The sequence below is a fragment of the Megascapheus bottae genome, chromosome 7 (genome assembly GCF_031878675.1).
Source record: "Megascapheus bottae isolate mThoBot1 chromosome 7, mThoBot2.hap1, whole genome shotgun sequence".
Lineage (NCBI taxonomy): Eukaryota > Metazoa > Chordata > Mammalia > Rodentia > Geomyidae > Megascapheus > Megascapheus bottae.
This window is the reverse complement of record NC_143515.1, coordinates 40,928,405-40,953,701: the sequence shown is the minus strand read 5'-3', so window position 1 is coordinate 40,953,701 and position 25,297 is coordinate 40,928,405. Positions and strand designations below refer to the sequence as shown.

Genomic DNA, 25,297 nt, shown 5'->3' with positions numbered 1-25,297 from the left:
TCAGAGTTATTTTGATTTGCATTTCTTTTATGACCAGAGATGTTGAGCATTTCTTCATGTGCCTATAGGCCATTTTTATTTCTTCTTCTTCTTCAGAGAAGACTCTCTTTAGGTCTTTGGCCCATCTTTTAATGGGATGGTTGTTTCTTTGGAGATAGTTTTGGAGCGATTCAATTTTTTGAGCTTGTGAGGTGTTTTAAAAACAAAACAACTAAGGTTGACAGGTGAAAAAAAAAAACAAAAAAAACCCAAAACAGCAAAAAGTATTGATAGCTTGGCACCTATGGCTCACACCTGTAATCTTAGCTACTCTGGAGGATGAGTGAGATCTGAGAATCTCTGTTCAAAACCAGCTCAGTCAGGAAAGTTCATGAGTTAACTACCAAAAAGCCAAAATGACACTGTGGCTTAACATGGTACAGCACTAACCTTGAGCACAAAAGTTTAGGAACAGGGCCTGGGCTCTGAGTTCAAGCCCATGGACTGGCACACACATGCACACACACGCATGTGTGCGCACATACACACACACACACACACACACACAATGTTGAAGAATATAGTTCTTATGTTAATGCCATGAGACCACAGGAACAGATAAATGTAGGCTATATAGATCCTATTTAAACATTAGTGTAAATTTCCACAATACATATAATATGCGTGGATTAAATCTACTTATCTTGCTAGCTATGTCCTTAGGCATGCAGAAGCTCTGCAGTTTAATGCAATCCTTGCAGTGGGTTTCTTTGTAGGCAGCATATTGTTCTGTTTTGGTTTTATCAGACTGAAATATTTCAAAAGACCTTTTCAAGTTCAGATATTCTTTGTTCCACTTGATCTAATCTGTTGAGTCCTTAAGTTGTGTTTTTTGAGTTTGATTCTTTCTTAGGATCTTTTCTTTTTCATTTTCTTTCTTACTTATATCCTGTATTATCTTGCTAACTATATGAATTTTCCTGGATTTCATTGTACTATTTTATAATCATTCTCTCATTTCATTTATTTTACTGTTTTTGACTAGTACCAATGTTTGGACTTAGAACTTTCACAGTTGCTCAGCTTGTTTTCTCAGCCACTACCTGAGCCATACCTGGCATTTGCTGGTTAATTGAAGGTAGAGTCTTGAGGACTTTTCTTCCCATGTTGGCTCCAAAGCATAATCCACTGAACAACTAGAACTACAGATGTGAACCACTTGTGCCAGCTTCTTTTAAATTCTTTATCAAGCATTTCATCCATTATAAATTGTTTGGATGTTGCTAGAGTTCTTTTGAAGGCATGCCATTGCCTTGGCTTTTTTTTTTTCATATTTCTTGTGTTCCTACAGAGATTTGCACTCTGATAGATATCTCACCAGTTTTATCAGTAGGAGCTTTCTCCTGAATATATGTCTTGAGAGTACTAGTATTTATATTATGTGGGCTTGAGTCTGGCTAGGTGCCATAGTATAACCTCCATATGGATTTTTTGGCTGTGATGAATGTCTTTGGGTATAATGCATATTGTGTCACTGTTTCTTTAGAACACACAAGGTGACTCTGGAAGTTCAGACAGGTGTAGGTATGGAATGCTCATGGTGTGGCAGCTCCAGTTCTCCTGTGATCATTTTTTATTTTCCATTTTCCATTTGCCTGAAGTAATGAAATGGGAATCCTGGCCCCACTTGGTCACCTTATCTCAATGGGCTTTGGGAGGCTTGGGACTGCATGCCTAGATGTGGGGTTACAGGGAAGGCAGGGACCATATGGGGGCTCCTCAGGTTTTTTTTTTTTTTAATGGGTCATGGGATTTGAACTCTGGACCTGGGCGTTGTCCCTGAGCTCTTTAGCCCAAGGCTACCACCCTACCCCTGAGCCACAGCCCCACTTCCCATTTTCTAGTGATTAGTTGGAGATAAGAGTCTCACAACAAGATGTGATATTTATACTCAATGGAATTCTGTGCTGCCATCAGAAAGAACAACATCACCCCCATTTGCAAGGAAATGGAAAGACTTGGAAAAAAATCATATTAAGAGAAGTAAGCCAGACCCAAACCTTGGACTCTCCTAGCAGAGGTTTATAATAGGGCAAAACCTAGATACATAAGGCCATATAGGACGAGGCTAAATGAACGGATCTCCAGGATATGGCAACAAGAGCCATATAATGTGTGATTGTTGTTCTTAATGTTCTGTGTTATTCCTCATCTCTTTTGTTGTCCCTTGGTTATCTCATATTGTTACAATATCTTACCTTGTTATCTGGTACATTATATGTATGTTATTTGAAATAGTATGGGGAAGAGGGTAAATAACATGAGGGGAAGGAGAGGGAAAAGGGGACAAAAACATGCGAAAGGGGTATTATTGTTTGTGAAGAAATGTACTTTCTATCTGGAGAATATAATGTAACCCTTCTATTAATTATAGTAAAAAAAAAAGTGTCTCACAGTCTTTAGTGCCTGGCTGGCTTTGAACCTTGATCCTCAGATCTCAGCCTTCTGATTAGCTAGGATTTCAGGTGTGAGCCACTGCACCCAACCTCAGTTTGCTTTTTGAGGTAGTGTCTTGCTAACTTTTTGCTCTGGCTAGCTTTGAACTCATCTCTCTCTCATTCACTCTCTTTTCTGGTACTAAAGTTTGAACTCAGGATTTTATAATTGCTAGGCATGTATTCTACCTTGTGAGCCATGCCTTTGTTCTTTCTGTAGTTACTTTTGAGGTAGGGTTTTACCTTTTTGCCTGGTCTGATCTGGACTTTATAGTTCCTGCCAGCTATGTGCCACCACCACACTTAGCTTTTTTTTTTTTTCTTCTTCTTCTTTTTCTCATGTTTAGACAGGAATCTTGTTAATTACTTTTGCTTGAACTGGCCTGGAACCACAATCCTCCCAGTCTCAGCTAAAATTATGAGCCTTCACACCAGAGTCCTCTTTGATTTTTGTTTGTCAGGATAAGATTTGAGTTGAGAGTTCTCTGTGTGTCTGTTAGGTAAATCTATCACTTGAGCCATATTGTACCTCCAGTTGTTTTTTGCTTTGGTTATTTTTGAGACCTAATGTCAGTTTTTTTTTCATTCTGAAATTTATTCTGTTAATTCACAATCTGTATACAGCTTTACTTTAAAAGAAAAGACAAAAGTAGTGAAACCAAGATCATATTTGGAAGTTTTGAACCCTTCCAATGACATCTCATTTTACCTAGGCTGACTTGAGCTTCAGTTCTACTTTTTGGGATAGTATATGTGCAACACTGCCCTAGACTTGAGACTGGGTCTCAGATTTTTCCTTCTTGGCCTGGAACCACAGTCTTACTGATTTTAGTTTTCTAAGTAGCTGAGTTGATTTGTACACATCATTTGTACATATGGGGTTTATTTGTTCATATGGGGTCTAACAAACTTTCCATATTGCTGGCTTCAACTTGAGATCTTGATCTCAGCTTTGTGAGTGAGAATCTAGGACTACACACATTTTGAGGTACCTGGCTCCTCTTTGGTTCTCTTTAGGCACTTTCAGGTATAACATTTCCTCTTAGAACTCCTTTTGTTATATTCAAAAGATTCTGATAAGATGTATTCATCAGATTGTATGAATTTCATTTCATGTCTATTCTTATTTCTTTAATGATATTGATCATCCAACAACATAACATTCTAGTATCTGAACATTTTCAGTAGTTTCTTTTGCTGTTGGTTTCTAGTTTTATTCCATTGTGGTTTGATAAAATATAGGAAGTTATTTTAAATTTTTTTCTTTTTTTCATATATTTTTTATTGTAATTAATAGAAGGGTTACATGATATTTGCCAGATAGAAGTTGCATTAATTCACACTCATTGATTTTAAATTTTTTAAATTATTTGAGTTGATTTTTATCTTATAATATGTTCTGTCTTAGAGAAAGTTTCATATTTTTCAGCTGTTTGTAGAATATTCTGTACACATCTATTAAGACCATTTAGTCTATAGTATCATTTAATTCTGAAGTTTCTTTGTTGACTTTTTGTGTGGATGGCCTGTCCATTAATGAGAGTGAATTACTAAAGTTACCTGCTACTTCATTGTGTTGCATGTATCTGTGCTTTCTGTGTAAAATAAAATTGAATGTACTAATGTTTAGGGAATATATGTTCACAATAATTATTTCCTCTTGATGAATTGCTGTCTTTATCAAAATGAAGTGCCTATCTTTATCTTTTCTGATTAATTTTGGAGTCTGCTTTGTCAGATATGCATGCAAGATACTCCCTCTTGTTCTCAGGTTTCATTTGTTGGGAATTTTTTTCTTTTGTTTCACTTTGAGTTGTCTTTTGATTTCCTAACCATTCTGCCATTCCATGTCTTTTGATTTGAGAATCAATATAGTTAATATTTTCACAGTTAGTATTAAGCAATATGTAGCATATTGTTGTTTTAAAATGTTTGATTCTTCTCTAGTCCTTATTTGCTTATCTCCTATTCCAGTGAAATTTATTCTTTCTTAATTTTTTTTGGTTGCATTTACTTTCCTCTTCTATGTTTAGAATCTCTTTAGATATATTACAGTTCTTGCTTGGTGGTTATGAATTCCTTTAATTTTTATTCATTATGGAACAAAACTTCCCAATATTCTGGTTAGCAATACTAGATACAATAATCTAGGGTGGTGAGTATTCCTTTCAGATTTTGAAATTGATCATTCTATGCCCTGTTTGTTTTAGTGTATTTTACTTTGTCCCAGTGAATTGGCTTGCTTTGTGTAGTAGTCATTTAAATTAGATCTCATTTTAATTCAGCATCTACAGTATTTGAATATAGAGCTTCATTTTAAGAATGTTACTCTGTAATTTGAAGCAAATGATATTTTGGATTTAAAAAGTGCCAGGCTTTGCTAATTTAGGTTTTCCTGTTTGACAGGCAACCAGATAAACTGGTGGTAGTTTGGACAAGAAGAAGCCGAAGGAAGTCTTCTAAGGTTAGTGTGTTTTGTAAATTTCTTACCCAGTAATTTAGTTTAATTTGGCTTAAATTATTAAGCTTTTCTGATTCTATTGTAGACTTTTTTTTTTTTTTTTTTTTTTTTTTTTTTGCCAGTCCTGGGCTTGAGCTCAGGGCCTGAGCACTGTCCTTGGACTTTCTCAAGGCTAGAGCTCTACCACTTGAGCCTCAGCACCACTTCCGGCTTTTTTTCTATATGTGGTACTGAGGAATCGAACCTAGGTCTTCACGCATGCTACGCAAGCACTTTAACCACTAGGCCAAACTCCCAGCCCCTATTGTAGACTATTTTAAACTATTACTTGGTCTTTGGTTTTTAATTTTATTATTTAATTTTTATGTTTAGCTAATCTACTGGAAGTAGATTGATCATGTCTTGAAATGTTTTAACTGTATTTCTTAAAGTGGGAGTCAGTGACTGAATTTTACTCTTGGAGTTAGTAGTGAATGTGTCCCAAATTTTAGGTGTTGCAGTATGATTATGTTAGGTGATGGAGGCCTTAAGGTGACAACTTCAAGAAGTGATTAGACCTTGAGGGCTTCTTCCTTGGGAATGGAAATAGATATCTTTAAAAGGGCTTTGTGAGGAGAGTTCATTCCATTTTTCTCATCTGCTTTAAACTATGTGAAAATACAGTAAGAATCCCTCACCAAATGCTAATACATTGATCTTAGACTTTCCATGTTCCAGAACTGTGAGAAAAGAAATTTCCATTTTTTTTGTAAATTGCCGAGATTATGATATTTTTATTGTAGTGGCACAAATGAATTGAAAAAGTAACCCTGAACAATATAATTCTATGTACTAGAATTTTTTTTTAATAACTTTTGTTTTTTGCCAGTCCTGGGTTTGAGCTCAGGGCCTGAGCACTGTCCTTGGACTTTTTCAAGGTTAGAGCTCTACCACTTGAGCCACAGTACCACTTCCTGCTTTTTCTATGTATGTAGTACTGAGGAATCAGACACAGGCCTATGTGCATGCTAGGCAAGCACTCTACCAGTAGGCCAAACTCCTGGCCCATTGTTTTGCCTTTATGACTAAACAGGTACCACTTAAACAATTGTGCTTAGACCAGACTTACTGCAATTCAAAGAGGTTGCAATTAGGACATTCTTAAGGAATGATGAGTTATCTGAGTTCATTGCTGGGTGGCAAACGAACCTTCCGAAGTTTTTTAATTATTTGTATGTGGGAAATAAAGCAGAATTTTTTTTATTAAAGAATTTATTAACATGGATTTTTACATCATATTTCAAATGTCATGTTTAACAAACAAGTATACAAGAAGGGAAACTATATACAATCACTGGCACTTAGATTTTAGAACATAATTAGATTAAGCTGAGGATTTTTATGTCATAGATACACATATTAATCTATGTAATAAAACATGTCTATAGAGTATAAGCCCATTATAGATTTTTATGTCTATGTAATTATGTTTATATCTCCCAGACCATGTCTATAACATTGGGTACCCAAATATTGAATTATTGCTCTTGTACTGTTTGGATCTAATATTCACATTTTAAGGATACCATGTACCTTTGGTTTCTTTGATCTTGGCTTATCTCACTCAACATAATTGGCTCTAGCTTCATCCACTTCCCAGTGAATGCCATTATTTTCTCTTGTCTGTTGGCTATGTAGAATTCCATTATATATATATATATATATATATATACATATATCACATTTTTTTGTATCCATTCATTTGCAGTAGAGCATCTGAGTTGTTTCCATCTCTTGGCTATTGTGAATAGTGCAGAGATGAACATAGCTGAGCAGGTATCCTTATCATATCCTGGTTTATGATGTTCAGGGTAGATTCCCAGGAGTGGTATGGTGGGATCGTAGGGAAGGTCTATTTTTAGCTCTTTAAGAAACCTCCAACCTGTTTTCTGGAGTGGCTGAACTAGTTCACATTCCCACCTGTAGTGCAGTAGGGTTCCTCTTTCTCCACAACCCCAGCAGCATTTGTCATTGTCTGAGTTCAGAATATTGGTCATTCTGATTGGGGTAAGGTGGTATCTAAGGTTGTTTTTATTTGCATTTCCTTTATGACCATGGATGATGAGCATTTTCTCATATGTTTTTCTGCCATTTTAACCTCTTTTGATAAGTCTCTCTTTAGTTCCCTTGTCCATTTAGTAATTGGTTTGTTGGGTTTGGGGTGGGATTAGTTTCTTGAGTTGCCTGTAGATGCTGGCTATTAAGCATTTGTTTTATGTATTATTGGTAAATATCTTTTCCCAGTTGGTTGGCTGTCTTTCTAATTTAGTGGCTGGCTATGCTTTTATCTGTGCGGCAACTTATTTTTAGGTAGTCCCATTTATTGAGTCTCTCTCCAATCTGTTGTGACCCTGGGACTCTGTTCAGGAAGTTTTTGCCTGTGCCTATGAGTTCCAGTGTCTCTCCAACTCTATTGTGTAGCAGTTTCAAGGTTTCAGGTCTAATATTGAGGTCTTTGATCCATTTTGAGTTAATGCTTGTGCATGGTGAAAGGCTAGGATCAATTTTTAGTTTTTAGTTTTCACCAATAATTGAATAGGCTGTGTTATAAAGCAGAATTTTAATGTGTTGAATAGCCGTCCTACAGTAAATAATAATATTTATTGGTTGTTGAGTTTTATACAATAAAGAAAAATATATAGCTTGGATTATGGCTCAAGAGGTAGAGTATCTTCCTAGGAAGCATAAAGCTTTCAGTTCAAAATGCCAAAAAAAAGTATTTTGAATTTTTTTAAAAAAAAGTTAAGTGCATTGTTTCAAGTTTGTTCTTTTGTTTGTTTTGAGACATAGTGGTACTTTGCAGACTGGGCTGGCCTCAAATTCACAGTTTTGCCTGTTCTTCCCAAGTGCTGGACTTATAAAGTATATTTCACCATGTCTGGCATCAAGTTATACTTTTATTGAGCTAGTTTACTTTTACTGTGCTGTACAATGTATAGGCTCTAATCATATCATTCAATATACCTGTGTAAGTGGTATACCACTTCTACCCATATATGAACCATTTTCATTATCTTTTTCAATTGTTCTTCAATTCTCATTCCTCAGAGACAAGCATTGTTTTGTTTTCTGTTAAAGAGTAATTTTGCCTGTTTTTGAATTTCACATAAAATAATGCAATTATATTGTACCTACTGTATAGTACTACTACATGAAGTCTGATCTCTTTTGCTCAACATAATACTTTTTGGTATTTTGTGTTTGTGTGTTCCGGTTTTGGGCTTGAACTTAGGGCCCAAGCCCTGTTTCTGATCTTTTCTGCTTAAGACTAACACTGTACCTCTTACACCACAGTTCCACTTTTCTTTTTGGTGATTTATAGCCTTTTCTGGCTATGAATGGTAGTCCTCAGAGATCAGCCACGTGAATAGTAAGGATTACAGGTGTGACTCAGTGCGCACATTTTTTTTTTTTTTTGCCAGTGCCTGAGCACTGTCCTCGGCCTTCTCAAAGCTAGAGCTCTACCACTTGAGCCCCAACCATTTCTTGCTTTTTCTATATATGTGGTATACCGTTGAATCGAACCCAGGTCATCATTCATGCTAAAGCAAGCACTCTACCTAATGACTGGCCTCAAATACTTTTTTTGAGGTTTATTCATACCCTTGTGTTTTGGGGTGGTTTCACTTTATTGCTGAGTAATATTTTATTATATGAATGTACAACTTGATTATATGTTTCCTGGTTGATGAACATTTGTTTTGTTTCCTCTTTTTTTTTTTTGTGAATATTCACTCTTGTGAGCAAAGCTGAACATAATTGTTCAAGTATTTTGAGGGAAAGTTATTTTTATTTCTCTTTTGCATATAACTAGAAAGGGGATTCTCAGAATAGAGTAGGCATATTTTTTAAGCTTGAATTTTTTTCTTTTTTTATTGTAATGTATAGAGGGGTTACAGTTACATTTGCTAGATAGTAGGTGCATTACTTCTCACACATTGATACCCCTTCTCATGTTTTTGTCCCTAACCCCCCCCAATCATCTTGTTTTTCTCCCTTCCCTTTCCTATTTCAAATAAACAAATAAACATATATACAATATACCAGGTAACAAAGTCAGATAGAATAACAATATGAGATTAACCAAAGGGCAATAAAAAAGAAGAGAAATAACATAGTATATTAAGAACAACAACCACACAAGATAAAAGTTCTTGTTTCCATATCCTGGAGATCCTTTCATGTAGTCTCATCCTTTATGACCTTAAGTTTTAAGAAATTTTTAAAAAGATTTTTGTTAACATTGACTTTTATATCATGTTTCAGATGTCATGTTTTACAAACAAATATTCAAGAAAAGAATCTCTCTATATAATCACTAGCACATAGATTTTCGAACATAATTAAAATTAAGCTGAGTCTTTGTATGTCATAGATACATAAAAATTTTAAGCATCTTTTCCAGGAAATTAAAATATTTACACCATGAACAACATTTTCTTTAAAGGATATATTTATAGTTTGGGGCCATTATAATTTGAAAACTTACTCATAAGAAGAATTTTTAAAATAGTCTTACAGTCCAATCAGTTATTACTGATTTAGCCTTAAACTTTTGTGGAAAATGACCAGGATAAGGTTATGGGTTGTGTATAATAGATAAATATATGACATACCTATGTAATTTAGAATGGACCCTAAATGTTTTTAGCTGCCAATAGAAAGCATTTTCTCCCTTTTTTTTATTTTTTCCCTTTTGATTTGGTAATTATTAACAAGAAAATTAGGAACAGGCGCCAATGGCTAATACCTGTAAACCTAGCAACTTAGGAGACTGAAATCTGAGGATTATGTTTGAAGCCATCTTGGGCAGAATACTTGATGAGACTCTTTATCTCCAACAAACTACTCAAAAAGGCACTATGGCTCAAGTAGTAAGAGAACTTGCCTTGAGCAAAAGATTTACTCAGAGATAGCACCCAGGCCCAAAGTTCAAGGACAGAAAAACAAAACAAAACAAAAAATAAGAAGAAAACGAGGAAACGTAATGAAATACTTCAAATAGTACGTCAAATTATAATATCTTTTTAATTTTAAATATAAATTGGGGAATGTTGAGTTTTTCCTAGGCCTGCCTCTGGAGTTGCCAAGAAGATCTGTGTAAAATTTATAGAGAGGGGCCAGGAGTTTGTCCTAGTGGTAGAGTGCTTGCCTAGCATGCACGAAGACCTGGGTTTGATTCCTCAGTACGAAGTACAAGAAAAAGCTGGAAGTGGTGCTGTGGCTCAAAGGGTAAAGTTCTAGTCTTCAGAAATCCAAAGGACAGTGCTCAGGCTCTGAGGTTAAGCCTCCAGACTAGCAAAAAATAAAAGTAAAATAAATAAAAAAATAAAAAAGTCTGTATACAGAGATTCATCAAAGAAAGAGAACTATAGACCCATTTCTTTGATGAATGTTGATGCAAAACTTCTCAATAAAATACTGGCCAATCGTCTACAACAACTCATCAAAAAATTATACACTATGATCAAACAGGATTCATCACAGGGATGCAAAGCTGGTTCAACGTATGCAAATCAATTAATATAATTCAACACATCAACAGGAGCAAGGACAAAAATCACATGATTGTCTCAATAGATGCAGAAAAGGCATTTGACAAGATCCAACACCCCTTTATGCTAAAAGCTCTGAAGAAACTAGGAATCCATGGAACCTTCCTCAGTATAATAAAGGCTGTGTATGAGAAACCCACAGCTAGTATTATACTTAATGGCAAAAAGCTAAAGCCATTCTCTGTAAAATCAGGGACGAGATAAGGATGCCCACTCTCTCCACTCCTCTTTAACATAGAATTCCTAGTCAGAGCAATAAGGCAAGAAGCAAGCACAAAGGGGATCCAAATAGGAAAGAGGAAGTGAAACTTTCCCTCTTTGCAGATGATATGATTCTGTATTTAAAGCTCCTTGAGCTGATTCAAAACTTTGGCAAGATAGCAGGGTATAAAATTAACCCTCAAAAATCAACTGCCTTCCTATATGCCAACAGTGAGAGGAACAAGGCAACAATCAGGAAAGCAACTCCTTTTGCAATAGCCTCAAAGAAAATAAAGTACCCAGGAATTGACTTAACTAAGAATGTAAAGGATCTTTTCTATGAAAATTTTAAAACCCTGAAAAAGGAAATTAAAGCAGAACTGAGGAAATGGAAAAAACTCTCATGCTCTTGGATTGGAAGAATCAACATCATGAAAATGACAATCTTGCCAAGGGCTATCTACAAATTCAACGCAATACCCATCAATATCCCAATGTCATTCTTTAAAGAAATAGAAGAGGCAATCCAAAATTTCATATGGAATAATAAAAGACCCCATATAGCAAAAACAATTCTTAGCAGAAAGAACAGCTCAGGAGGAATTTCAATACCAAACTTTAGACTCTATTGCAGAGGTATAATAATCAAAATAGCTTGGTACTGGCACAAGAACAGGCCTGTAGACTAATGGAATAGAACTGAAGACCCAGATATTAAACCACAGACCTATGGCCACCTAATCTTTTATAAGGGAGCCAAAAAAATAGAATGGAAGAAAGACAGCCTCTTCAACAAGTTGTGCTGGCAGAACTGGTTAAGCACCTGCAGAAAACTAAAGTTGGATCCTTCTTTGTCACCCTGCACTAGAATTAACTGCAAAGGGATCAAAGACCTCGAGGTAAAAGCTGACACACTGAAAACTTTACAAGAAGGAATAGGAGATACACTAGGCCTCCTTGGCACAGGTCGAAACTTTTTTAATAAGACCAAATAACACAACAAATCAGAGAAAGGCTAGATAAGCGGGACTGCATTAAACTGAAGTGCCTCTGTATGGCAAAGGACATAGTTAGTAAATTAATTAGGAAGCCTACAGAATGGGAGAAACTCTTCACTAACCATTCAATGGACAAAGGCCTCATATCTAAAATATATCAACAGCTCAAAAAATTGAATCACTCCAAAATTAATCTCCAAAGTAACAACCATCCCTTTAAAAGATGGGCCAAAGACCTAAAGAGAGTCTTCTCTGAAGAAGAAATAAGAATGGCCTATAGGCACATGAAGAAATGCTCGTCATCTCTGGTCATAAAAGACATGCAAATCAAACAACTCTAAGATTCCACCTCACTCCAATTAGAATGGCCAGGATCAAGAAAACTAATAACAGATGCTGGAGGGGATGTGGCCAGGAGGGATCACTACTACACTGTTGGTGGGAGTGCAAACTCATTCAACCACTATGGAAAGCAGTATGGCAGTTCCTCAAAAGACTAAACATAGAACTCCGCTATGACCTAGCAATTCCACCCAATGGTCCAGAAACAAGGACATACTAAATCCATTAGCACAACGATGTTCACTACAGCACTATTTACCATAGCAAAAATGTAGAACCAACCCCTATGTCCCTCAGTTGATGAGTGGATCAACAAGATGTGGTATTTTTACACAATGGAATTCTATGCTGCTGTCAGAAAGAATGACATTGCTCCATTTGTAAGGAAATGGAAAGACTTAGAAAAAATCATATTAAGTGCAGTAAGCCAGACTCAAAGGAACATAGGCTCAATGGTTTCCCTCATTTGTCATAATCAGTAGAAACCTTGGGCTGTCCTAGCAGAGTTTCACAATAGAACAAAATCTAAATACATAAGGCCATATGACACTAAATGTAAGGACCTCCAGGATAAGGAAACAAAAGCCATATAATGAATGATTGTTGTCCTTAATGTACTGTGTTATCTCTCATCTCTTTTGCTGTCCGTTGATTATCTCATATTGTTACAATATTTCACCTTGTTATCTGATATATTTTATATGTACTTAATTGGTTATTTGAAATTGGATAGGGAAGGGAGGAAATCAAGATGAGCGGGGGGAGGGGGAGAGGGAAATGGGGACCATGTCATAAGAAAGGATATCAGTGTTTGTGAAGTAATGCACCTTCTATCTGGTGAATATAATGTAACCTCTCTATTAATTACAATAAAAAATACAAAAAAAAGTGTATAGAGGGATGTGGATAACACATCCTAATTCCTATATGCTGACTAAATTGTAAATATGTTTAGTATACTCATCAGATTATTAAATAACCTTTTCAAGCTATGCTAAGATAGTATATAACTGTATATGTGTTTCTGTGTGTGGTTCTTTTCTAGGGAAATCTTTTTGATTACCCGAATGAAAACTGATCAGAATTCTCATAGTGAAAACTGAATAGGTTTCTCATAGTGTTTATATTTACTAGTCGTTCACATTTTTTTAATCTATACCTTAAAAACCTGATTTACTGTTTCCTTTGGTTAGAATGAGTGAAAGTTTCTTGTTAGAACTATTTTTTATTTCCTGTATTAGATTTTTTTCAATCTAGTTTGAAAAAGCTAGATTATTCTAGCTTAGGACTCTTTATATATCATTGATTTTATTTTTCCAGTGAAGTTTCCTGGTCCTTCTATTTTCTATCTAGTATATAATAGTTAGATAATGATAACTATATTCATTTTCAGCTACTGTACTTGGACTAATTAGTACTGTTACAGTATCTTTAACATCGCCAAGTCTTACAGATTTGAAAAGAATAGCACAAAACGAAAGCACTAACTTAATTGAACTTTTCCCAGACTGATATTTAAAGAAGTAACTTAGATTAGGCTTTAGCATTCTTGAGGGAATTATCTGAAATGACTGTCTCTTTACCCATTTTTTAGAAAATTTCTACTTTGTCCCTTGGTGCTATACACAGAAATGTTAACTTTTTAACTACTTGACTGTAGTGTGAATCAGGGAATGATGCAGGTTGAGTGAAGAACTCGATCTGAATGATGAAGTTGGAGGTTCTTCTATTGATTACTACTATTACTTCAGATAAGCCATTTACTCTTGCTTCAATTTCCTAATTTGGGCTGGATTAAATTTCTGTAGGATATTTTCATGTCTGAATTTTTCCATTGAGACTTTTAAACATACTGTATTCTCTCTATTGTGGCTAATGAAAGAGATTCAGTCATTCCTACGAGGGGATAACTACAGTGATAATTCTCAAGGTTTGGGTTGGTTGGAAGTTCCTTAGGAAATCTTGGCAATCAAGATTCTTTATAAGGAAGAAGAATATCCCAGATCAGAAATATTAGAAAAAATATTAGGAATAAACACTCCTGCTATTCTTTTCTTGTTTAATTACTACGAATAGGAGGTAGTTCATAAGGGGAAATTAAGATCAAGTTATACAATTAGTCCCTCTCTCCTTTCTTTTCTTCTTCCTTCCTTTTTTTTTTTTTCTCCAGTCGTGGGGCTTGAACTCTGGGCCTGCGTGCTGTCTTTGAGCTCACAATTTCTCAAAAACCAAATAAAAATGAGCATGGAAGTTCTTAGTCACCAAAATAGTTTTTAAAAATTTATCATATGAGTCGGGCATGGTGGCTCACACCTGTAATCCTAGCTACTCAGGAAGCTGAGACCTGAAGATCAAGGTTCAAAGCCAGCCAGGGCACTAAAGTCCGTGAGACTCTTCTCTCCAATTAATCACTAGAAAAAGTGAAGTGGGGTGGTCGCTCAAGGGGTAGGGCGGTAGCCTTGAACTGAAGAGCTCAGGGACAGTGCCCAAGCCCAGTGTTCAAGCCCTGTGATCTAACCCCCCCCCAAATTATCATATGTCGAAATAGTTTCCTAATCAGAAATAGTTGTTTTTGAAAACGTGATATCTCAGTTTTGCATGTATTTTTGTTGTTTATGTGTGTGATGGTAGTAGGGGAGTGAACATTTGTATTAACTTTAGTAATAATAAGCAATCTAGAGATGTAGCTATCTGTACTTTTGATGTGTTATAACTGTCATGTTACAAGCTTAGAAAAACATTTTATTGGGCTAATTTTTGTTTCGGGGAGACTATACATTTAACAGATAAAAGTTAGTATACTTTTGTAAATTATTGCATTCTGTTCCCTGTATTTAATAATTTAAGCTGTCATTTTTACTGTGATAGGCTCATAGCTGGCAACCTGGAATAAAAAATCCGTATCGTGGTGTTGTCGTTTGGCCTGTTCCTGAAAACATTGAAATCACTGTAACACTTTTTAAGGTGAGTACTATTTTTTTCTTCCAAATTATGCATCTATTATACATTATTCATGATTCTAAATGACAGAAAATTTCAATGCATCGGTGTTCAATATGATATCTAATACTCAGTATTTTTTTTTTAGGGATAAAGCAATGCATAACATTACAAAGGAATTATGTTATGGTTTACAGTCTGAATCATCTGGGGATTATTTTAAATTGTTAACATTAAAGATCAACTGATATACCTCTATCTGTAGTCTATGCACAGAAAACGTTACCTTGTTTTTCCTGTGGTAAACTAAAAATTTTAGAACATTTATTTCCATCCTTCATTTTGCTAGCCTTGTTTAATAATTTGCTTTAGTATTGATAACTACTTTATTAAGTGAAATAAGATTTAAAAAATTGCTATTTGGTAAATATGTTGTTGATGCTCATGAATATTATAACTTAAAAGTAAAATACTGGTTGTAAATTTGAAATGTAGATTAAAAAAAAATAGCTGTTCCCATGCCTTTCTGCTTCTTTTGTATGTGAGTTGTTTTCTTGGAAGTCTTACATATTATTTGAAATATTATCAAATAGCCTTAGCATATCTTGTAATTGAGCACTAGTGTATTTCTTAACAAAATCTTTTCTATCAAAAGAGAGATGAGAAAGAAACCATGTTTCAGTTTTAGCATTTTAGGTAGAGGAATAAGAAAACAAATGTTTTTTCTGTTTTGTTTTGTCAGTCCTGAGGTTTGAACTCAGTGCCTGAGCGTATCCTTGGACACTTTTTGCTCAAGGTTAGCACTCTCCACGTGAGCCACAGTACCACTTCCAGCTTTTTCTATGTATGTTGTACCCAGGAATCGAACCCAGGGCTTTGTGCATGTTAGGTGAACACTACCACTAGTCTAAACTCCTGGCCTGTTTCTTATTTTCAGTGATTCAAAGTGTACTGAAGTTACATTTATAGTAGATAAGAGGAAGTAAAGCATCATGTTAAACATTTAATATGATAAAGTTTGTGAAAGTCCACCAAATATTTTTAGTACAGCAATGCAAAATTAAAGTATAGCTTAGAGTGTGAAAAATTGATTTTGGTTTTTTAAGCCAGTATATTAATTCATTTTGTTTTAGATTTTTTTTTTTCTCTGTGGAAAATACCTAGGAGAAAGAACTTAAAGATACATTTTGGCTCACAGTTTCAGAATTTTCAATCCGTGGGGTGAGGAAGCTTCTCATGATAAAGGGGGAATACTGGAGTGAAACTATTCACTTCATGGCAACCAAGAAGCACAGGGGTGGGGTGGGGGGTAAGGGAGGGAGGATGGGAGGTAGGGAGGTGGAAAGGGAGGGGTAGGAGGAGACAAGAAGGGAGGGAGGGAGGGAGAAAAGAACAACCCCAGGGCAAGTTATATCCTTCAGAGGCACATACCTAGTAACCTTCTTCCAGGTGGTTAAAACTTTAGTAGGTAAAATATCACCTCCCCAAACCACCACCAGTTGGGGAACAAGCCTTCAACACATTAGCCTGTGGGGTATATTTTATATTCAAACCATAGCACATACATTTATTCAGGAAGTATTGCAGAGAGCAAAAGAACAAAACAGTGTGATAAATGCTAATTTAGTAGATGGAAAACTATTTTTAAATGTTCTGTGTTTTATAGATAGTCTTGTCTAAGATTCTTAAAACAGTATGCTTGTTTGTTAGTTTTTATATTATATAATTTATTTTAAAATGTAACTTGGTTATACTTGTTATATGTATTACACATACTTCTCTCTTTTCTGGTTTGCTTAGGGACAAATAAGGGAGGAGACGGCATATTTTTTTTGTCTTTAGGTTGGTCAGAACACCTTATTGTTAGTTTACTAGTTGTCCAAAAAGCCTGTTATTATACCCCTCTTTTTCGTAATTCTCCTATTGGAAAGATACAAAAGCTTCATAGTTAAGAGCAGTAATTTCAGACTCTACATTTATTAGTTCTCGTAGCAAACCGTAGTTACTCTTGTTTTATAGATAAGGAAGCTGAGACTAGAGAGGATGGTAAGTTGCTCAAATTCCCTAAGTTTACCATATTATTTCCTCTATACTGTCTACTACAGAATAACAACTTACAAATGTCAATACAATAGCAAGATCTCTGATATGCTTGAAGGAAGACTTTTAAGTAATCTCTTGAGTACTTTGACTTATTATTTTATTCATACTGGTAAAACAAATGAATGATATAGTTATGTAACTTTCAAAAGAAATGATGACAAGAGAACAAGGGATTAGAATGGAGCTGAAACACAGCTGATGGCCACGGGGAAAGGATATGCACGGCCTGAGTTGGAAGTGACTATGGAAATATGCTGATTGTAGGATTAAAGGTATATAGTTTCTGAGTACAGGTGAGAATGTTCAGCATATCCTTAACATTGAACATTTATGCTGTGAGTGTTAGAATGCAGGAAAACAACAAACACTTTCTAGTTTGTGATAATAAGCATTTTTGCTCAATTATACTATTGGGGAAGCATTGAGATTCTCAGTATTTGCATGAGAATTTTCAACAGATGCTTTTTAATCTCTGGATTCCCTCATTGCTCCAGATTTTTACTAGAAAAGCAGAGAAGTAAGAGAAAAAATGAGGCAACTTCATTGCTTCATCGTAATTTTTTGGATCTCATTTTTTTTAACAGTTTTGCAAATGAAAAAATTCTTTATATTTCATTCTTCCATTTACAAAGTCTCATGGGCTGCTTAGATTGTCTTCATTGGAGCATTCACTGAGGTAAACTCAGAGCAGTGCTTTTGAAGGAAGCTATCATTGTGTTTCATTTTTCCATGACTTAACTAGAAATTAATTTCTTACATGCTTCAATTTAAAGTCTGAATTTAATTGAAAATAATTGTTTCCAGTATAACTTTTTAAATGCTCTTGGATTTTGAGAAGAAAAAATAGTTTCCTAAGCCACTTTGATTTGTTCATTTAGTACAGTAGTAAGAAAGCAGACAATAGAGGGTGAGTAGTAAATAAAGAAAGCTTTATTGATTCAAGCAAGAAGCTAATCTTCTTAAAAGTATTTTTGTCTGGTCAATAGCATGAATATTTAATTAGGTGGAGATGTGATTTTTAAGTACCTTGAGAATGAACATGATTACTGCTGCTGTCACATCTTCCTATCAAGTGTCTTGGATCCATTGGAATTGTTCATTGGTGAAAATTCTTTCAGGAATGATTTTTTTTTTGGCTTTAAAAATATTTTATTTGCTTTAAGAATTGCTGTTAAATATTTGCTGATTATGCTATTTGCAAATATTCTTGGAATCCTACTATTTTATCAGGTACTTTTGTTGATCCTGATGACACAGAGATAAAACTGAATGAGCAAACTAGGTAAAAGTCAGGCACAACTACCAGTGCAGCACAACCTTTCCCCGCCTCCCTCACCTCCTTTGTCATTATTGGGTTTGGATCCATTTGATCTACTACTTAATATATGCCCTCTCTTGCTTTCTTTTTTTTTTTTTTTTGCTGACTTTCTCTAGGCCATCCATGAACTTGAAATCTTGCCCTTACCTACTGAATAATGGATTATAAGTGTATGCTACCATACTAGGTTTGCACCATACCTTTTAACATTCAGCTGTGTACTGTGAGAAGTTACATTTTTTAGTTTCTGTTTTCTGTGCCACTAAGTGGGAATAAATAATTTAGCAGAATAACTGGGATATAGTGAGGATTCAGTAAATATTTGTGCCTTACTATTGTTTTGATAATAGTTGTGCTAGAGCTGTGCTTTATTGTCCCCTAAATAAAAGATGGCCTAGAGAATGGTAGTATGTCTCTTCTCAGCATTGTATCACATTTTATTACTCTACAGTATCACTAGTTTCTCTAGCCAGCTAGAGAAACATTTTTCTATTCTACCCTGTCTTATCATCCTCTTGCCCACCATTATCAAATCAATTCTTTGGCAGATTTTTATCTCATCTGAGTGAGTTTACTCATAAAAATACAGCCCAGATCATGAGCTAGATAGCAAGCTACAATAATATAAAATAAATAAATATAGAACTAAGGAGTTTGGGATTTATCTCATAGTTTATTTGACACATTACAGAACTCTTAAGTTGTGTCAACATCATCAAAACTGTTTTGATGATGAGGTTAAATGGAAAACAGACTAATTGAGAGAGTACTGCAGCCACTTTTATCTTGAAAGAATAGCCTTGGCATGAACTTAACTGTGGCCATAGAAACAAAAAATTAGTAATAGACTAAAGTAGAATCAAGTATAAATAAGATGTTTCCCTGCAAGAAGCATATGGGACCTGAGACCCTTCCCATCTGTGTTTATTTAATCTTATAATAGAATATTGAGCCAAAAGCTTGCTCCATTAAAATATTCTCCAATTCCCTTCATATCCTTAATTTATCCTATCTTTAGCACATGGAATTGAACTTGAATAACTTAAATGCAGATTTAAAATGACCCCACTCTTAAATATCTATAGAAATATTATGTAATTTTAGGTAATCCAGAAGATTTCTCTTTTGTGAGAGTTTTGTCTGTTAATTTCTGCAAGATGTAATGGGTTTATTTTTTATTGATTTTATTATTTATTTATTTTTTGTTGGTCATGGGGCTTGAACTGTGAGCCTGGGCACTGTCCCTGAGCTTTTCAGCTCAAGGCTACAGCCCTACCCTTGGGCCTGCAAGTTGTCCTTGAGCTCTTCAGCCCAAGGCTACCACCCTACCCTTGAGCCTTAGTGCCATTTCTGGTTTTTTAGAGATTAATTGGAAATAAGAGTCTCATTGGACTTTAGTGCCCAGGCTGGCTTTGAACTGTGATCCTTAGATCTCAGCCTCCTGGGTAGCTAGGATTTTAGGCGTAAGCCACAGTGTCCAGCTGTAACGTGTTTTTCTGGCAAAGCTATTTCTTTGGGCTATGTATTTAAATAAATGCAATAAGTCTAAATAGAGTTATTGTGTATCTTTGAAAGCAAAAACAATTATGTTTGAATCTGTAGAAGCACCTCTATAGTTTCATGAAATAATGAAAGTATTTGACAAGTATATATGTAAATGAACAATAATTCCTCCTCCTCTTCTTCCTCCTCCACCTTCTATTTAGAGGTTACATTGAAGATTATATGTATCTTATGCATTTCCTTAATGGGGGAGAGGGAGGAGAGTGTATTGAAAGCCCATTTTGTCTAGATTATGAAATGTTTTATAGAACAAAGGAATTCCAAATGATTATATGATTCATTGAAAAATGCTATTTGAAATGGTACATTTAACTTTAAATATGAAAGGTATAAAAGTGAGGACTGTTTTATATGACTACTTTTATATAATGAACTACTTTTTAATAGTTCATTAACTAGGTTATCTGTCTCCAGTCAGAAGAAAGTAAAAGAGAGGTTTGTTTTTTTTTTTTAGTGGTACAGAGATTAAACTCAGAGCCTTGTCTTTGCTATGCAGGAGCTCTATGACTGAGTCATACCTTTTTTAATATACTAATTAAATTACAATGGGATCTTACTTTTACCCAGGCCCTTGCCTGGATCATGATCCTTCTACTTTATGCTTTTCATCATAGATGGGAAGACAGATATGTACTACCATGTCCAGCTTCTTCTCTTGAGATGGAATTGTACAGATTTTTCTAATCAGCCTGGTCTGGAACATTGATTCTCCCGATCTTGTCTTCTTGAATATGTAGGATTTTAGGTGTAAGCCACTGAGCCCTGCGAGAATGTCTCAGTATAATTATTTAAATTTAGAGAAATTATGGAAGTACCTAGAAAGTTATTTTGTTACTCTTTTGTCTCTTTTAGTAAAAGCTAAAAAGCAAGGCTCTTTGCATTTTATTAACTGGATTGATTGTATTAACATGTATTTCAGATTCATGATTTGCTTTTATTACAGGATCCTCATGCAGAGGAATTTGAAGACAAAGAGTGGACATTTGTCATAGAAAATGTAAGCTAATGGCACATACTCCCACCTTTTCACATTTTTTTTACCTTACTTATATGCATTGTTATGGTAAATGAGCATTTTGGTAATAGAAACATTATCTTAGAAAAATTTAATGAGTAATATATATAGATTTTAGAAGTTCTTAGATAAAATAATAACAGAATTATCTGTAAAAAGTACTTTTCTTAAAACTGTAAAAGTTTTTAATACTAAATCACACATTGTTTTGGACTCAAGGGAAGAGTCGTATCTTGGGGCTGGAAGTTTGACTGGGAGTTCATTCCCCAGAACTGGCAAAAAAAGAAAAAAAAAGAGTTGTATCTTATTTTTATCTCTTCAGCATATCACATGTAACAAATTCTTGTTGAATGAAAGCATGATTGAAAGAAGCTTTTACAATAAAATATGCACTTTGTAGGGACTGGAAGCGTGGCTTAGTGGTAGAGTGCTTGCCTAGCATGCATGAAGCCCTGGCTTTGAGTCTTCAGTACTACATACACAGAAAAATCCGGAAGTGGTGCTGTGGCTTAAATGGAAGTAGTAGAATGCTAACCTTGAGGAAAGCCCAAGGATAGGGCCTGAGTTTAAGACCCAGGACTGGAAAAAACAATGCACTTTCTACTCTTATATGGATTGAAAAATTATAGGTTAGTGATTTAATAATTATCTTAATTTCTATGCTTAGAGTACCTAGAGAGTAGCAGTTATACAGCAAGTATTCAATAAATGTTTATTTGAGACACCCATTTCTCATATGTAGGTCTGACATGGAGGATTATGACTCAAAATTAGCTCAAGCAAAAGTCTGTGCATTGGCTGGGAGCGTGACCTAGTGGCAGAGTGGTTGCCTAGCATGCATGAAGCCCTGGGTTTGACTCCTTGGTACCATATACACAGAAAAAGCTGGAAGTGGTGCTGTGGCTCAAGTGGTAGAGTGCTATCCTTGACAAAACTCAAAGATAGTGCCCTGGCCCTGAGATCAAGCCCCAGGACACACACACACACACACACAGTCTCTACAACTCTGTGTCAAAAATAACTAGCAAAAAGCAGAGCTGAAAGTGGCTAAAGTAGTAGAGCATTAGCCAAGCAAGTGCAAGGCTCTTAGCTCAAACCACAGCATTGGCAATAAATAAATAAATATAAAAGAAGAAGAAAATAAAAAGTAAATAGGTAGGTAGGTAGATAGATATTTACTGACCAGGAATTAGAAAAAAGAAAGGTGCTGAAACTATAGTTGTTAAGAGAATAGGCTTGAGGATCAGAGTTGTAGCTCTTTTTACAAACTTGTAATCATGGAAAAGTTTCTTAACTTGTGAAGTTAAATAATTCTAACTGAATATTGTTGCTGTTGTCATTACTGTTATCAACAAAGCTCTGAAGCATAATGATAGCATGCTATACTTTGCATCATTTCAGTATTTTTTTCCTTTATGTATGTGTTACTGAAGAATTGAACCTGGGTCTTTGTGCGAGGCAGGCGCTCTACTAGTATTCTTCCTTCTTCCTTTCTGTACCTGACTTTGTTTCTCTAATTAAAGAAAAATCTTTTTTGTGCCAGTCCTGGTGCTTGAGCTCTGGGCCTGAGAGCTCTACCACTTGACACTTGAGCCACAACACCATTTCCAGTTTTTTCTATGTATTTGTTACCAAGGACTCAAACCCAGGTCTTCGTGCATGCTAGGCGAGCACTCCACCACTAGGTTATGCTCCCCCTACAGAAAAATCTTAACTTTTCCCAGTATTAACTGTACCATTTTCAGAACTAAATTGCTGGGGATTGTGGGATCAAGACTAGGTTCAAATGCAGCAGGGACTTTGATATCTAGATATGAAGGCATTATCATCATATTAAAGATTTATACTTTTCTGTAATGGTAGATTTTAACAATATGCTTGAAGAAGTGTATTAAAGTTTTAAGAAAACTCTTTGGCTTATTGAAATAGAATGTAACTCACACTAACAATTGCATATCAGAAACGCAGATCGTATACATATCAAGAACTTTTTCCCATTGGATGGTACTCTAGTTTTCAATAATCATGGCCCAGTGATACATCTAAAGTCTGTTAATGTGCTGGTGAGCTAGTTAGATTCAGACTGTAATTAGTGGCAAGAGTGAATAAAAACAAACTATATCTGTTCAGAAAGAGGTTCAGTTAATTTTAGAACTAAGCAATAACAGTTCCAAATTTCTAATAAATAGATTATAAGCTACTATATTGTGGAAAGGTATAAATCAAAAATAAAAAAGAAAGGAAAACTGTATGCAGTAGACTAGATTTGATTGTGAAAGTCATTCAAATAATCTTTTTCTTAAATTCCATATTATGTATTTTATAAAGGCATTTAAAATATATCTATACATAAAATAATTGGAAATATATATTTTTAAATGTTTATATATATATTTGAGATGTTTCAAGGGAAATATTTTAAAACTTAAATGGTAAAATTTAACTAGAATATAGAATGAAAAGATGTAATTTGTATTACCATTTCCCTATTAAGGTATACATTTCTCAAATGAAAGAGCTTATTTAGCTTTTTTAAAATGTATATGTCCAGGTTTTTTATTACTCAAGATAGTTGAAGTTCCTTAGAAATCAGGTATTAGGTAAAGAATTGAACATAATAATATATTAACATTCTTAAATTCACAAGAATCCAGTAAGAATAATAGCATTGTTATTTTTGGTTTTTGTTTTTTTGTCAGTCGTGGGGCTTGACCTCTGGGCATTGGGTACTCTCTCTGAGCTTTGCAGCTCAGGGTTAGCATTCTACCACATTGAGACACAGTGCCACTTCTGATTTTCCGGTAGTTAATTGGAGATAAGAGTCTCATGACTTTTGTGCCCAGGCTGGCTTTGAACCATGATCCTCAGCCAACCTGAGTAGCTAGGATTACAGGCCTGAAATAATATTTTAAACTACTATTTTTATTATTTTATAAAAATCAAGATTATAATTGAAATATGACTATAAATTAAGTTTTATTATGTAATATTATGAAAATGTTACTGTGTATGATATAGTTGAAAGAATACCGGACTTGTAGAGATTTTCAGCTGTTACTATGCTTTTGGCAACTGACTTTTTGCTTCCTTATCTCTCTACTTCCACATATTCCTATTGAAAAATGAGGAAAACCATGCAGCCTATGTTTCTTTGGGTCTGGCTTACTTCACTTAACATAATTTTTTCTAAGTCTTTCCATGTCCTTATAAATGGATTAATGTCATTCTTTCTGATGGGAGCATAGAATTCCATTGTGCATATATACCACATTGTCTTGATCCATTTGTCCACTGAGGGACATCTGGGTTCATTACATATCTTAGCTGTGGTAAATAATGTTGCAGCGAACATGCTTGTACTGGTAGCTTTAGTGTCACCTGGTTTATGGTCATTTGGATAAATGTCCAAGAGTGGGATTGCTGGGTCATAGGGAAACTCTGTTTAGTCTTTTGAGGAACCTCCATACTGCTTTCCAGAGTGGTTGAATAAGTCTTAATATTCTCACCAACAATGCAGTAGCACATGTTTGTAATCTTAACATTTGGGAGATGAAGCTAGAGTATTGAGAATTTAAGGCCAGTTAGGGGTACACAGATAGTTTGTTACTGAGGTATCTTGTCTCAACAACAACAAGGAAAAACCTCGTTTGATACTGAGGTATCTTGTCTCAACAACAACAAAGAAAAACCTCTACAAAAACTAAAAAAAAAAAGCAAATGAAAAAAATCTAGTGGTCTCTACATATTGATAAAAAATAGCTTAAAGAAAAATAAAATTAGTGAATGTAGGAGGTACAGGTAAACCCTTAGCCATTAACAATGACAATGACAACAATATTGCTAGGAATGCTATGTTAGAAGACAACAAAATTTTATTAAATAAGTCTATTAGGGTTTTATTTTTGTTGGCTTATACTAGTTTTTTTTTTATATCAACATTTTGGTTTCTTGTTTAAGAGTGAATGGAAACATAAGCCATATAATGAATGATTGTTGTCCTTAAGGTACTATGTTATCTCTCATCTCTTTTGCTGTCCCTTGGTTATCTCATATTGTTACAGTATCTCATTTTGTTACCTGATATATCAGATATATTTGTATTTGGTTATTTGAAATTGGATAGGGAAGGGGGAAAACAAGATGAGGGGTGGAGGTAGGGGGGAGGGAAATGGGGACCAAGACATGTGAAAGGGTATCAATGTATGTGAATTAATGTACCTTCTATCTGGCAAATATCATGTAACCCTTCTATTAATTACAATAAGAATATATGAAAAAAAAGAGTGAA

The 25,297-nt window shown here is 34.9% G+C and overlaps 1 protein-coding gene across 1 annotated transcript in view; it reads left to right on the top strand.

The window, feature by feature from the left end:
- The window catches only part of Ehbp1 (EH domain binding protein 1), a 283,776-nt gene that overhangs the window by 43,380 nt on the left and 215,099 nt on the right, over nt 1–25,297 (top strand). Inside the window, exons 3-5 of the mRNA XM_090336837.1 lie at nt 4,881–4,938; nt 14,939–15,034; nt 20,938–20,991. Of these exons, the coding sequence (XP_090192963.1) occupies nt 4,881–4,938; nt 14,939–15,034; nt 20,938–20,991 (208 nt within the window). The remainder of the gene's footprint in view (nt 1–4,880; nt 4,939–14,938; nt 15,035–20,937; nt 20,992–25,297) is intronic.